The sequence below is a fragment of the Nematolebias whitei genome, chromosome 8, assembly GCF_014905685.2.
Source record: "Nematolebias whitei isolate Nwh7 chromosome 8, NemWhi1, whole genome shotgun sequence".
NCBI classification, from domain to species: Eukaryota; Metazoa; Chordata; class Actinopteri; order Cyprinodontiformes; family Rivulidae; genus Nematolebias; species Nematolebias whitei.
The window spans coordinates 37,852,766-37,866,903 of NC_056505.1; the positions used below are offsets into that span (position 1 = coordinate 37,852,766).

Here is a 14,138-nt window from a genome sequence, read left to right on the forward strand (position 1 = left end):
CTCCTTCACTTTCAACCCCTGTCGCTGTGAAGAGCAGCCGTGGTGGCTGATTTATTAAACTCCCTAGCCATTACCGTTAGGTATTTCATTTATTTGTTTATTTGGTGTGTTTTACACATGTAATGGGTTTCACAATTTGTGTTTTTGGTGTTTGTGACATTCTGTGTGTTCGGGGAGGGCCTGTGTGGGGGACACTTTCACGTCAGTGCTCTTATTGTGAAAAGGACATAATGTAAACGGAGCGGATCAACAGTTGTAATTCATTCGTTTTTTGTGCTTGATGTTGGAAGATGTAGAAAATAAATCAAGACTCAAAATATTTTTCGTCTCTTTCTGCCGACTTCCACAGTATTATATATTTACATATATTAATTGGCTTTTCTATGTATGTGAATGTTTCTGTAAAGTGTCCTGAGACAACTTTGTTGTGATTCGGCACTATAAGTGAATTGAAAATAAATTGAATTAATTAAGATTAACACATATTTCTGAGATGATGAGTCATAATATTGAGATTGCATTTTGTTATAATGAAATATCACACAGTTTTGACTAAACAGCTTACAAAACACTTTCTCAACATTATGCCTTTTTTTTTAATAATTGGCAGTAATGGTCTTCCACACTGTTAAAGCGTGGTCTTCTTCACTCTGCACTGGTTAAATATTTGGACTTGTCACTTTATGAGTGGGAGGATTCGGAGCTCGTGCGTCGCCATCAGTTTGTTGTGCTCTTCCGGTCAAGCTAACAGGCTAGCCCAGCGGCGGGTAGCCTCTCAGTGCAGTTAACATTTATTTATGTAAATAGGGTGCTGCAAGGACTACTCGCATCCGTTTCTTCAGAAGCGGACTTATGGACCCTGAAGCTGGGTAACTACTGCAGTCATTCCAGCGGCTTTTTGGACTTTAAGCGCGTTGTTTTGATGATGTAGCTCCGTTAGTTAGCCAGCAGTCAGTGGGAGCTAGTTGAAGAGTTCGTCTAAGATGCTAACTCACTTTGGTGCGAGTGTTTTTTTTAGCGAAAGACGAAACAATTCAGAAGCTGCCTCGAAATGAGACAACTTCTCGTTTATATCTCCTTACTGATGTTGAGTTCGTATCCGCCGAGTTGTTTGTGAAAACCCTGCGGTGAGCACCAAAGTCGTGGAGGTATTTTCTCGGATCACAACAAAAGGATTTTTGATACCAAGCTGGCAGCTAGCTCAGTTAGGCTAACGATAGCTTCCTCAGCTAAACAACCATTCTGACCTCAACATACACTGCAGGCGCGTTAGCTCGAGTTTGTAGCTTTTGTTTACAACAAAGACTGTTTGGTATTATTCAAGCGAACACCAGTAACTATAATAATGATGTAAGTTCAGCAGGCCCCTCCTGGTCGCTAGCAGCTGGCCTTCTAAGTTACTAAATGTTTACCTTGTTCACACTCATTTGGCAGCATTTTATGAATTATTCGTTTTGCTCATATTATCACAGGAAAGCACACAGTGTGTGTCTTTATATCTGCAAACTAGGTAGTTTGGATGTGAAACCACGTTGATAGCAAACTAAAACTTAAGGACATTCCTGTTGATATTTAGTGCTGCTGTCAAAACAGCTATAATGTTGTTTTATAGCCTAGGTGTAGAAATGAACACTCTTTCTTTGCGGTAAATTACTTTTAAAGTAAATAGTTCTCACTGCTAATATCAGGGTCACTGTGTAGTTTAATTTGTTGTAAAACAAACATTTTAAAAGTCTTTATTGTGCAATCATGTCGGTAAGAAAACAATTTTACTGATTCATATAACTTTAGATTATATGTTCATCGGTGTGATTTGAACTGTCACAGTTGTAGTAGTGTCAGAGAAATGGTTTGTTGAACTCGGACCTCCTTTTCTCATACATACACCATAGTTTCTGCCAAAATTTCACAATTTCCTGCCAAAAGCAGCCAGTTCTTATCTTACTCTGTTTAAAATGTTTGATAAGAACTGTGCATTTACTTTTTATTTTTCTGGCATACACTTAGCTGTGGTTAAAGTTTGTTGGTCCTCTTTATTTATGACATTTTGATTAGTCTCTGATTAATAAGTGCTACTTTTAATTTTACTCACTAAACCATGCCCAGGTGGAACTCACAACTGGTTCTGCATCAGTTCTCATTATTCATTCAACCTTTTATTTATACAGATAAATCACATTGAGCCTCGAAGACTCATTTACAAGTGAGATAATAATTTGTCCACTGTTCATGAGGACTATATGTATAGACAAGGATATAATAATGGTGTATATATACCGTAACACGGTACACCTCTTTGTCTTATTGTAGTGATAATGATAACTATGTTTGTTTTCCTGTGTGACTTTTTGTGCATTCTAATGCATTTGTTGTTCTAATGTTTGATTTTGTGACTTTTCCCAGGTGTCCATATCTATTGAGTGTGCTCTGCTAGCACTGACTTCCTTCCTGTGACAGATTCTTTGCCAGAGGGCTCTCAGAGCAAGGACCAGAACTGTTGCTCCAGGTACCCTGGTTAGTTTGTGGGAAAATTTGAGCTGAGTCTTGTGGAGACTCTCAGCAGATGAGATGTCATCCATATTGCCTTTCACCCCTCCTGTGGTGAAGAGACTTTTGGGCTGGAAGAAGTCAACCAGTGGACCAGGTGTCGCAGGTGGTGGAGATCAGAACGGGCAAGAGGAGAAGTGGTGTGAGAAAGCTGTGAAGAGCCTAGTGAAGAAGCTAAAGAAGACGGGCCAGCTGGATGAGCTAGAGAAAGCAATCACCACACAGAACTGCAACACAAAGTGTGTCACCATCCCGAGGTAAACAGCAAATCTCTGGCTTATTGTTCAAACGTGCATTTTGGCTGTTTATGTACGCCAAGCTCACGTTTCTTTATCATGTATTTATAGTTCCAAACTCTGCTTACAACAAAATAATATCAAAGTTTAGAAAGACTGAAAAACTTTATAAGTGTGCACAAGAGTTGAACATCATATGATAACTGAGGACAACCTGTTCTCTTTATCAGTCAGCCAGTCTTGATGGAGCTTACTCGTGTTCAGTGGGAACATCGTGTTAACATTTGTTCTTCATTGATTTGCACTCAGGTACTTTATCAGATGTTTATGTCTGCAGTGCTTCAAATGTCTTGTAGACCCCACTATTAGTGATGGAGGTGTGTGTGTGTTTTCTCTCATTAAATTGACAAATAAATTGCATAAGATGATTCCAAACTCCCAAATTATCACATGTGAACATAACTACCACTGATATTTGATTGATTTCATTTCATCAGTGATTCCTAGACTTGACACTTTTTGAGATGTATGGATTTATTATGAGGCTGGATTGTTTTGTAATTGCTTTGCTTTTTTGTTAAAAACTGTTGTTGCTAAAAATTTCAAGGGCTTGGGAAAAATATTAGTTTCTTGTCCTGTCATGAAAAGAAGTGAATTAAAGCTTCAAATGGCATATGAAATCCCACTTTATTCATCAAGTCTAGTACATTGTGATGCATATTTTTAGCATAGATGTAAAGAATTTGATTGTCCTGTTATTCAGAAGCAGCTACTCTTTTTTGTTCCTCATTACATTTTTTTTCTTGGTCATTTTCTTGGGAATGTTTTGAGAATGTCTGGAAATAGGTTTGTCCTCAAGGTTGCCTCCTCTTTTTCCTCCTGTTTTTATGCCATTGTGTGTCAGCAGTGTTTTGTTTGAATGTCTCCAGATAATTTTAGTCATAAATGCCCATAGTGAGAGGATTTTCATCATACAATGAAACGGTGCTGTATGCTCCTTGTCTCAATTCGTTGTCTGTGGCAACCAATTCCATCTTCAATTTTCCCCTAATATGGTCATAAAGGCTTCTCTTATTTGAAGTTCCCATCGTTTATTTCTACAACTGAATTTAATGTCTTTATTTTGCCATATGACTCCAATAAAAGAGGTCTTTTAGTGTTCACACACCCATGTTAATATTTTTGGTGAGCCGTGTCTCATGGTTATCTTTTGTGTTTGTGTGTTGTTTTCTTTGCACACAGCAATTGCTCTGAAATCTGGGGACTGAGTACACCAAATACGATAGAACAGTGGGACACCTCAGGCCTTTACAGCTACTCTGACCAAACCAGGTGACTATCCTTTACTTCTTATGAAGTGTTGCTGCTTACAACGTCAATGTGGGAGAGCTGCTGTTACAATGTTGGAGATGACAGATGCAGGCACGTTTGTTTATCTATGACTCAATCTACCCATATCTTATTGTACGTCGTGACCCCCCCTCCCCACTAACATTCTCTTTAGTTGTTTATCTGCTGTTTGTCATCATCTTCTTCTCTTTGCTGTTCAATCAGATCACTACCGGTAGATGGCCGCTTGCAAGTCTCCCACAGGAAGGGGCTTCCCCATGTTATCTACTGCCGCTTGTGGCGATGGCCGGACCTTCACAGCCACCACGAGCTACGCGCCATCGAAGCCTGTGGGTACGCCTTCCATCTCAAGAAGGATGAGGTCTGCATCAACCCCTACCACTACCAGAGGGTGGAGACTCCAGGTGAGAAGAATGTGACCAGTGGGTGTCTGGATACAAATGCATGTGTAGGTGGTAATGATTAGTTAAACCTGTGAGGATGTGTTCAATTTCACTATTTTAAATTTGTTAGCTTGTATAATATTTCTTCATCGTCATTGTGATGAAGCTGACGATGTACAAAGGAGTCAGTTGACCTCGTGCGTTTTTACAAAAGATCAGGGCCACAGTGAAAGACAAACAAAAAAACTGAACAAGGTTAAAATGGTATGCTTTATTACTTGCATATTTTTCATTATTTACTATTTGACTGTACAAATAAACATGAACACATTCTGGTTCAGGATAACAGAAGTTCATTCCCTCCCAGAGCATAAAGTGTAGTTCAGCATGCAGCGTTTGCTTGTTGGTTTTATTGTAGAGCGTCATATCTGCAGAGCAGGATATTTAATTCAACAATGCATCAGTCTGCTGTTTTGTTGCCATTTTTGTTTTTTTATATTTTAATTTTATTTTTGTTTCCAAAGAACAAAACCTCAGTTTTCCCTCCATAAGGATCCAGACTGATTTGTTTACTTAAGGCACATCACGGAGAGCCATTTTAGGGTCATCTTCTTGATTTGGAAGGGATTAAGATGATCTGGGTCGGGTGTTGTTAATCATCATCTTCATCTTTCTTCTGTTCCATCTTCAGTGTCTCCACAGCGAGTCATCCTCCTCCACCTCACTCTGTCCTCACTCCATCTACCTTCATGTCCTCTCTAACTGCATCCATATTTATTAACCTTTATTTATTTAACAGGCAAATCCCACTGAGATCACAGATCCCTTTTGCAAGGGAGGCCTGGGCCTGAAGGCAGCCTAACATGCATGTTTTTACTCTGGTTTTGGTCATGTATCTCCTCTTTGTCTGTTTCCTGGCAGCAGCATTTCTAACATCCTTCTGCCAATATACCCACTGTCCCTCCTCTGGACATGTCCAAACCCTCTCAGTCTGGTCTCTCTAACTTTATCTCCCAGTTGTTCAACCTGTGCTGTACCTCTGATGATCTCATTCCTAATCTAATCTAATCCGTCCTTGTCACTCCTAAGGAGAACCTCAACACCTTCATTTCTGTCACTTCCAGTTCTGTCTCCTGTCTTTTTGACCATGTCTCTGTCTCCAGACCATACAACACAGCTGGTCTCACCACTGTCTTGTAAACTTTTCCTTTGACCTTTGCTGACACACTTTTGTCATGGGTGGCCGTGGTGCAGTGGTAGGGCAGCCGTCTTTGGACCAGAAAGTCGCAGGTTCAACTCTCCACTATGCACACGTCATGGTGTCCTTGAGCAAGACACCTAATCCGTACTTGCTCCTCGGGCACTTGCATAGCTGCCCGCTGCACCACCTGGGTGCATCTCAGGTGTGATGTGTTAAATGCAGAGAACTAATTTCATTGTAAAGAAACTTACAGTGATGACATCATAGACCTTCCACTTAAATCACTCCTGAAACGTTTCTCCATCCTGCCTGGACTCTTCTTCACCTGTTTAACTCCCTGTTTTCCTGGACAGTCGACCCTAACTTTAGGTTGGATGTTGTTAATGATCTAGCTTGTTTCAAACGTTGAATCCTTCGGTGTAATGTTTGGGTCTTCTCGTAATGTTCTCACAGCTATTTTTTCCTACTGAAATGAAACTGGTTCAAAGGCACTTGTTTAATTTCCAGTCAATTAGTTAATGACAAGTTATAAATCATGTAAAAAGTTTTAAACTGGGTTTTCTCTTCTCCCCTCTGCTGCAGTGCTGCCTCCTGTTCTTGTGCCAAGACACTCAGAAATCCTCCCCGAGCTGCCACCTCTGGATGACTACAATCATTCCATACCTGAGAACACAAACTTCCCTGCGGGAATCGAACCTCCTAACAACTATATACCAGGTGGGAGCGTGTGTATTTTCACGTTAGCTCTTCTAATGTCAAACTGGAATCTAGACGTGAAGAAAAAGTTCCTCTAATTTCTGAATACTGCTTATTGTGGCAGATTAAAATAAAAATATTGTAACAACATTATATTTTTTTTATCCCTGGCACTGTTTGAACAGAGACGCCTCCACCGGGCTACATCAGTGAGGATGGAGAGGCCAGTGACCAACAGATGAATCAAAGTATGGACACAGGTACCCAGATTAGTTCATCCTTTTCCCTGAAGTTTCTGTCGGGCTCTTCCTGATGATCATTATGTTGATTTGTTGGAAAAAAAAGAAGCTCATTCTGATGTTGACCCAGTTTATTCTGGGACTCATTTATTTAATGAAATTGGCATTCTTATGTTGGAGGCCAATCTTTTGGTTTAAAAGTTCCCAGATAATTTTTAAATTATTTAATGCTTATTGTTTGGCTGCTGGTTGGGTGTAAGTGCTTGACTGAAATAAAGTTTAGCTTCAGATCTTTAAATTGCTCGTTTGGTGTAATTCAGACACGTTTACCTTTTAGTTTAACTTTAACTCTTTCTAAGTCTACACATTTTTCCAGCTGCAGGTAGAACTGTGGCCATAAAGCTCAAATTATATTAATTATATTTAGTGAGTTTGTTTGCTATGATGAGGAGATGATATCTACACCAGTGTTGTACAACTCTTACTTTTTAAAACAAAACCCACAGGTTTTAAAGTATCCTTGTGGTTTTAATATGCAGGACTACCAGGTTCGTCACAAGACTTGAACTATTTGTTTGTTATGTGATGAACTGCTCTAAACTCTTGGGATTTGTTTGTTTTTGTTTTATTTTGTCAGGTTCTCCAGCAGAACTCTCTCCCAGCACTCTGTCTCCTGTCAATCACAGCATGGGTAAGTGTTCAAGTTAAAAAAATAAAATTAAAAAATCTGCACTGGGTTACAGAGAGATGACGCACACAGATGTAACACTTGTAAGTTTTTGTACATCTGTGACTGTAGCTCTGTGCGGGGTGATAAACTACTGATCTGGATCTTGTCCTGCAGACCTGCAGCCTGTGACGTACTCTGAGCCAGCCTTCTGGTGCTCTATAGCGTACTACGAGCTCAACCAGCGCGTCGGGGAGACGTTCCACGCATCTCAGCCTTCGCTAACGGTGGATGGATTCACAGATCCATCAAACTCTGAGCGGTTTTGTCTGGGCTTGCTGTCAAACGTTAACAGGAACGCCACCGTGGAGATGACTCGAAGGCACATAGGTACGGTCCAGCTGCTGGTCGCTGCACGTTCATCAGCTGGATATTTAGAAAGAAAAGTAGCATTTTGTTTTTGTGTGAAAACTTCTCCTGTTTTACAAACTCATTTATTCTCTTTGAGTGTCATCTGATGTTTGTGTGCTAGCATGAACAGATGGACTGTGCCTGTGTGTTAACAGGAAGGGGAGTCAGACTTTATTATATTGGAGGGGAGGTGTTTGCTGAGTGCTTGAGTGATAGCGCTATCTTCGTCCAGAGTCCAAACTGCAACCAGCGGTATGGCTGGCATCCAGCGACAGTGTGTAAAATTCCTCCAGGTAAGAGACTGGAAACACCATCAAAGTTCAAGAAATGTTACTGGCAGGGGCATTGGGCACAAACGATTTGACTTTGTTTTTTTTTATGCAAAATACATATATTGTTTTATTTTAATATTCTTGATGGTATATCGTTGGATAAAATAAATATCCTTTCATTTTCTACTTACTGAAAATAAAACCACACTTGGGACACGAGAAGATTTGATCCAGTTTACTACTGGCAAGGGCAGAGTCCACACAGACTTACACAGATGTTCAAGTGAAGCTCCGGCCACGAGGTGTGCACCGGACAGAGGCAGGAAGTGCTTTAATACAGACAGGTGAGGTCAAGACGACCTCGGCTTTCCAGCATAGACTCTGAGAAGGCCTTGGAGTTCTCAGTTGCCTCCATGCACCAGCAGGCTCCTCTCTTAACTCGCACATTAATTTAACAGTAGTTACTGATAAACATCCATAACTTTACCCAAGTTCCCTCAACGTATATGTTGACAGAATTGTTTCTGAAGGAACAAAACTGCACTGTAGTCAGTTTCTTGCAGTACTTTGGAGGCTTCATGTGAACCTCAGACCATTTTACAGTTCATTGTGTCAAAACACAGAAGAGTTTTAGTTTTTTGGTTCAAAAAAAGTGAAACATTAAAATGAGTGAACAGTCTGCAGGAATTAGCCGGAGGTGTGCAGCGACAGCACGTTGTTAACCGAAGGCCAGATGCTGTCTAGGTTTCTCTTTCAGGATCATTTGTCAAACACAGTCCTGTTCATCTTTTATTTTTTCAGGTTGTAATTTAAAAATCTTCAACAATCAAGAATTTGCTGCCCTGCTGGCACAGTCGGTGAACCAGGGCTTCGAGGCCGTCTACCAGCTCACCAGGATGTGCACCATCCGTATGAGCTTCGTCAAAGGCTGGGGAGCCGAGTACAGGTGAGAACACACTCTTATAGTTCTTTTAAACTATGTATTGTAAAACCTACAGAGATGGGGAGCGGTGGCGCAGAGGTTAGAGAAGGTGGGCTTGTGATCAGAAGTTCGCCGGTTCAACTCCTGGTACTGACAACATCAAAATGTGGGTGAAAAAGTTGAAGCACCCACACCTGCCTCCACTCTGGGTCCCTGAGCAAGGCCCTTAACCCCCACCATCTGCTCCCCTGGGCGCCCCAGATAGCAGCTCTGCTCCACACACAGGGCTGTGGTAGCTCAGTGGTGTGTGGTTGAGTCAGGAAGGACATCCGGTGTAAAAACAACTGACAAGTCTTCGTGCGAGTTAGTTCACTGTGGTGACCCCTGAAGGAGGAGCAGCTGAAAGAAGAAAAACTAAACAAATTGTAAAACCTACAGATATAAAACATTTTAAAATATAAAATAGGGTTGAGAGATTGGATGAAAACATTCATCATTAGTGCAATAGTTAAATTTTTTAATTATTATTTTTAAGAAGAGGTGATTATTTTATTTTAGCTTGGCGTTTCCCCCCTCACCTATAGATCAATGCACATCATCCAGTTTCAGCACGTAAAGCCTCAAACTTTCTGTTGGTCCACACCTGATGGCAGCTGTGGGACACATCTGTCATTTTATCGCTCGGCACAGATCTGAGTACTGGTTTCAAATGGCACCAATTTCTTTCCAAAGTACATTTCAATTATCAAAACGAGAAATGACAAGATAAGTAAAAAATAATAATGTTTAGAGCTGTAGGCACGTTTGAAGCCCGTATCATGTTGAAGCAAACGTCACATCCCTGGAAGGTTGAGGTGGCTGTTGGCTTTTAAGAGAACTGCTTTGGAAAGAGTCTCCACTAAATGTTAAACGTTCAACAATTGTCACTGTGTTCAGGGGGTAGAGAAAGGTGTTGGTGGGGGGTCTGCAGCTTTTTTAATGTTTTGTTGTAGGTAGTCTACCTAAAACCAATCTGGGAGCACTGGTGGAGAGCAAATTCAAACGGTGTGTTGGGTCAACTCATTTAAAAACGATTTCTTCTTTTCCAGGCGACAAACTGTCACGAGCACGCCGTGCTGGATTGAGCTGCATTTGAACGGTCCCTTGCAGTGGCTGGACAAAGTTCTGACCCAGATGGGCTCCCCATCTGCACGCTGCTCCAGTATGTCCTAAACAGCAAGAGGAACCCCCCCCAAAAAAGTCTATTACAAAATTGATTACTCCCTAAACTTGAGTTTATTTTATTTTTCTTGGGAAGAAAAAATGGAAAGATCCCACCATCTGGTTTTTGTGGCATACTTCACAGTATTTGTGGCCCAGTTTCACCCCCCTCCTTTAACTACACACAGCTGTACTTGTACATGGACACAAAGATTTTATCAATAAGAAAAGATCTGGCACTTTGTTACCCACCTCTGTCATGCACCTTGTTAAATTGCTTTGCCCCAAACTTTTAATCTTAGATCTATTTGTGGTACAAATAAAAATGTATATTGGTTTTAGTCTGGGAAGTAGAGGAGAGACCAAAAATATTTGAACAGTTTCTCATTGTTGAGGATTGCTTATATAAATAACGAGTCTGAATGCTAAAACAGATTTTAGTTCAGCCCAACACATCCATTGTTCGGATTTTATGTCCCATTTTTGCTGAGACTGAGAAACGTGGCCCCGTCTTCTGTAAATGGGAGGCAGCTTGGTGGAGTGGTGGCTTTGGTGAGCTTTGTCCCTCTGAAGGAAATACCAATGAATCAACGATGCCCACCTTTATTTATTGACTTTCAGATACTTTCCACAACTCTAACCAAACTGCATCTCCAGTCTGACTGTAGTTTTTCTTTGTGTCTGGTCTTTATGTGGCGCTCCTTGTTACTGAGTCGATGTGATCCTCACTGAGCGTCCTGGTTATGAAGACAGCAGCCGGCTCTTTGAAGCATGTTGTGTGGAACCAGACAATTTCAGCAGATTTAAAAACAGTTTTATTCTTTTTTTTTTTTACAAAACACTCGGGCTCTCCAAGGTGAAGCGTTTAATGTCTCACCAGGAGGATTTTAGAGGTATTCATTCAGTTCTTAGCTTTTATCCCCCCCACACACACACACTTGTTTTTTTCTGCATTTTTTTGTATTCTTGTGTATTTTTATATATAGATATACATAAAAGTTTCTGTCATTCACTTTTTTAATTAAAATATTTTCAAGACCAGTTATTTCTTATAAAAACAGCTCATTCCCATATTTTATTTCTCCAAAATCTCTAATAGATGATCTTTTTCTAAGTTAAAATAACCACTGCCCCACGTGATTTATAGCCTATATCTAGTCTATTTTTTCCAAAGAAATATGGTGCATTTAAAGTTCACAAAACAACAACTATGTAATTATTTTAGAGGCATGTAGTAAATTCTGTTAATTTTATTGTTTTATTTCCAAACACATGTGACCTCTTCTAGTATGTGCTCAGTCGAACAGGACTGAACTGCTTTAAATTGGATTTCTAAACGAGTGAATGTGCCTGCACACTAAGATATTCTGTGTTAATGTGTGTAACGTGTTCGTTCAGTCTATAAAGTACAGTTTGTACAAGACTTACTACCTTACATTCATTACTTGGCTGTTGCAAGTTTCACATGTCCTCAGTTCCCCCCTCCTTGGTGTAAATGTGTTTACCATGCGGCACTAGAGATTGTACTTTCGGTGCACCTAGTGACGTTCAGATTTTGGGGAACTGAACCGTGTGTTTGGGTCCAGTGTTGCATTGTTTTTATCTTTGGCCTACAACATATGAATGTGAAAGAGGAAAAAAAATTACAAACTCTGACGTGGACCAGATGTGCATATGCATAACAGTAGTACATTATGTGTGTATTTAACAGTAATCTTTTTTTTTTTTTTTTTTTTTTTTTTGCAGAGCAGTCAGTACAGTAGGTGTTGCAATTGTTTTACCAATAGAGGGCGGTGTTGATAGAGCTTTTTCTGACCATAAGCATCTCAGGCGTGTGGCATATTATGCAGACTCCATAAAACACTAATAAAGATTTTTATTCTCATGAACCTGTATGTGTTTATTGCTGCATAAATGAGAAATTACAAATTTCAAAGTGACTCGGTGCTTCTTATCATCTTTGTCAGAGCCTCCATCAGATGTGAAGTAAGAGGCATTAATGACGCCATTAATATTATCAATGCAGAGATTTGGGCTTCTTCAGTCAGATTAAAAAGTTCAACAATGTATGGAAGGTTGTTGTTTACCAGGTCCGAGGATGAAAAATAGAAAAACTTTTTAAAAAATCAGTTTTTCCAGACTTCAAATGGAATAGAAAATAGAAATTGAGTTTCTGAAAGATAAAAATCAGTTCACTTTATTTACCACATAAAGATATAAGTTTAGGATTTTAGCCCTTTAGTGTTTTGGTTTTTGATTGAGAGCCCAAAGTTGCATACACATAGCTTAAAGTGCCTGACATGCATATCGTACAAATACAAAAAGTGGGAAAAAAGCATCTTAATATTTCTGAAAAGTGTCATAATACACATGGTTTTACCCATTTTACAGTATATGTATATCATAACTGGTGTATTTTCTTTTTAACTTGAGGTCAAAGAGAAACAGGAAGTGACATCAAAGGGGAACTCCCTTGTCTTATTTGAAACAATATTTCTTAAACTCTGACTCCTCTCTCTCTGATAGACTCAAAATAATCTAAAGAAACATCAGATTCTTCTCTACTGTTGTTTTCCATTCTAGCCATGCTCTGTTTACATGCAGGTGTCCCCTTTGACATCACTTCCTGTTATTGACGTCATCTATTATTCCACATGCAAATATTGCAACATCTCATCTTTCCAAAAATGCATTTATATTTATTACAAAATGATGTCCAGGCACTTAAACAGGTTTTATAAAATCAAGCTGTTGCAGTGTGGAGCAGTGCTGCTCTACCGGGAATCAAACTACAGACTGATTTAACATCTGTTGATCATCCCAGAGCCCCTCCGTACATCAGCACATCTTCACGAACACCAAGTTTATGCATCAATACCTGCATATTATAAATCATTTTTAATTAAACAGTATTCAAACATTCACTAACAAAGTAGCCCAGCACTAAAACATAAAGTTTTTCTCCCAGTTTCCTGTAAACTGGAACAGTGGTATTCCAAAATAACTTATTTGTGTGTGTGTGTGTGTGTGTGCTTTTATATATATATACATATCTATGAAAAAAATTATCACGCATCATTCATTACCAAACATCTACTGCATTAGTAATAAATTACAAAATCAACAGTCATATTTTGTTGCCAACAATTTTGAGCTGTTTGTTTACATTCAAACTTTGATGAGGACACTTCTGACAGTGCAGCAGTTTGTAAATAATAATAATAAATGAAAATAATAATAAATAATCCCCGGATGTAAGCAGAATCAGAGGGAGAATGATGGATGAGGCCTGGATGAAAGTTAAGAATAAAGTTCTTCTAAAAAAGAAGAGTAAAAATGTTAAGGATAAGAGTTGACAGAATGTGATTATAGGTAATCAAATGCAGATGGTGTTAAAGCAAAAGTTGGTGCTAATATCATAAACGAGTTGTGCTGAGATAGTTTGAATTACTTATGTAAAGTTTAGATGTAAACAAAGGCCAAGAACATTTGCTGTTTGTCAACACAACTGTTATGAAAACCGTGTTGAGTTTAGGTTACAGTAACTCACAAACAAACATTTATTGATGTAGAAATTGTATTAGAAGTAATATCAAATTTTAAACGGTGAAAAAGCTTGATTTTTGACCGCTATTATAGATTTAAGATTTTGCACAAAAACATATGATTTTCATTCAGTTACTCATAAAAAGCAAGGAGAGATATAACTTAAATACATAATTTTCCTTTGTGAATGCTTTAAATCTTAAAGGTGGATGCATGAAAACATTTGTATTAACACTTAAGCATTAAAGTTTTCTTTTTTAATTCAACACGATCGTTTTCTTTACAAACTGCAGTCTGGGGTTATACTAAATAAAAACTTAGCTTTTATATTTAATTTTTTAGTCCACATATTTATCATAAACCCCTACATATTACATTTGAAAATGTCTTTCCGTGTTCGATTAGCAAATCCGCGACTTGAACACGTTTATCTTTCCTCGGCTTCCGTACACTACGTCATACGTAAAT

At 39.1% G+C, this 14,138-nt stretch overlaps 1 protein-coding gene across 1 annotated transcript; it reads left to right on the top strand.

The window, feature by feature from the left end:
* Positions 1 to 763: 763 nt before the first annotated feature.
* Positions 764 to 10,220, top strand: LOC119413553 (mothers against decapentaplegic homolog 2). Its single transcript, XM_037680608.1, has 11 exons — positions 764 to 869; positions 2,404 to 2,804; positions 4,026 to 4,115; positions 4,338 to 4,537; positions 6,300 to 6,434; positions 6,599 to 6,673; positions 7,290 to 7,343; positions 7,497 to 7,709; positions 7,886 to 8,023; positions 8,804 to 8,948; positions 10,013 to 10,220. Exons 2-11 carry the CDS (start codon positions 2,569 to 2,571, stop codon positions 10,134 to 10,136), a joined length of 1,410 nt encoding a protein of 469 aa, XP_037536536.1. The 5' UTR covers positions 764 to 869; positions 2,404 to 2,568; the 3' UTR covers positions 10,137 to 10,220.
* The last annotated feature ends 3,918 nt before the right edge of the window (positions 10,221 to 14,138 follow it).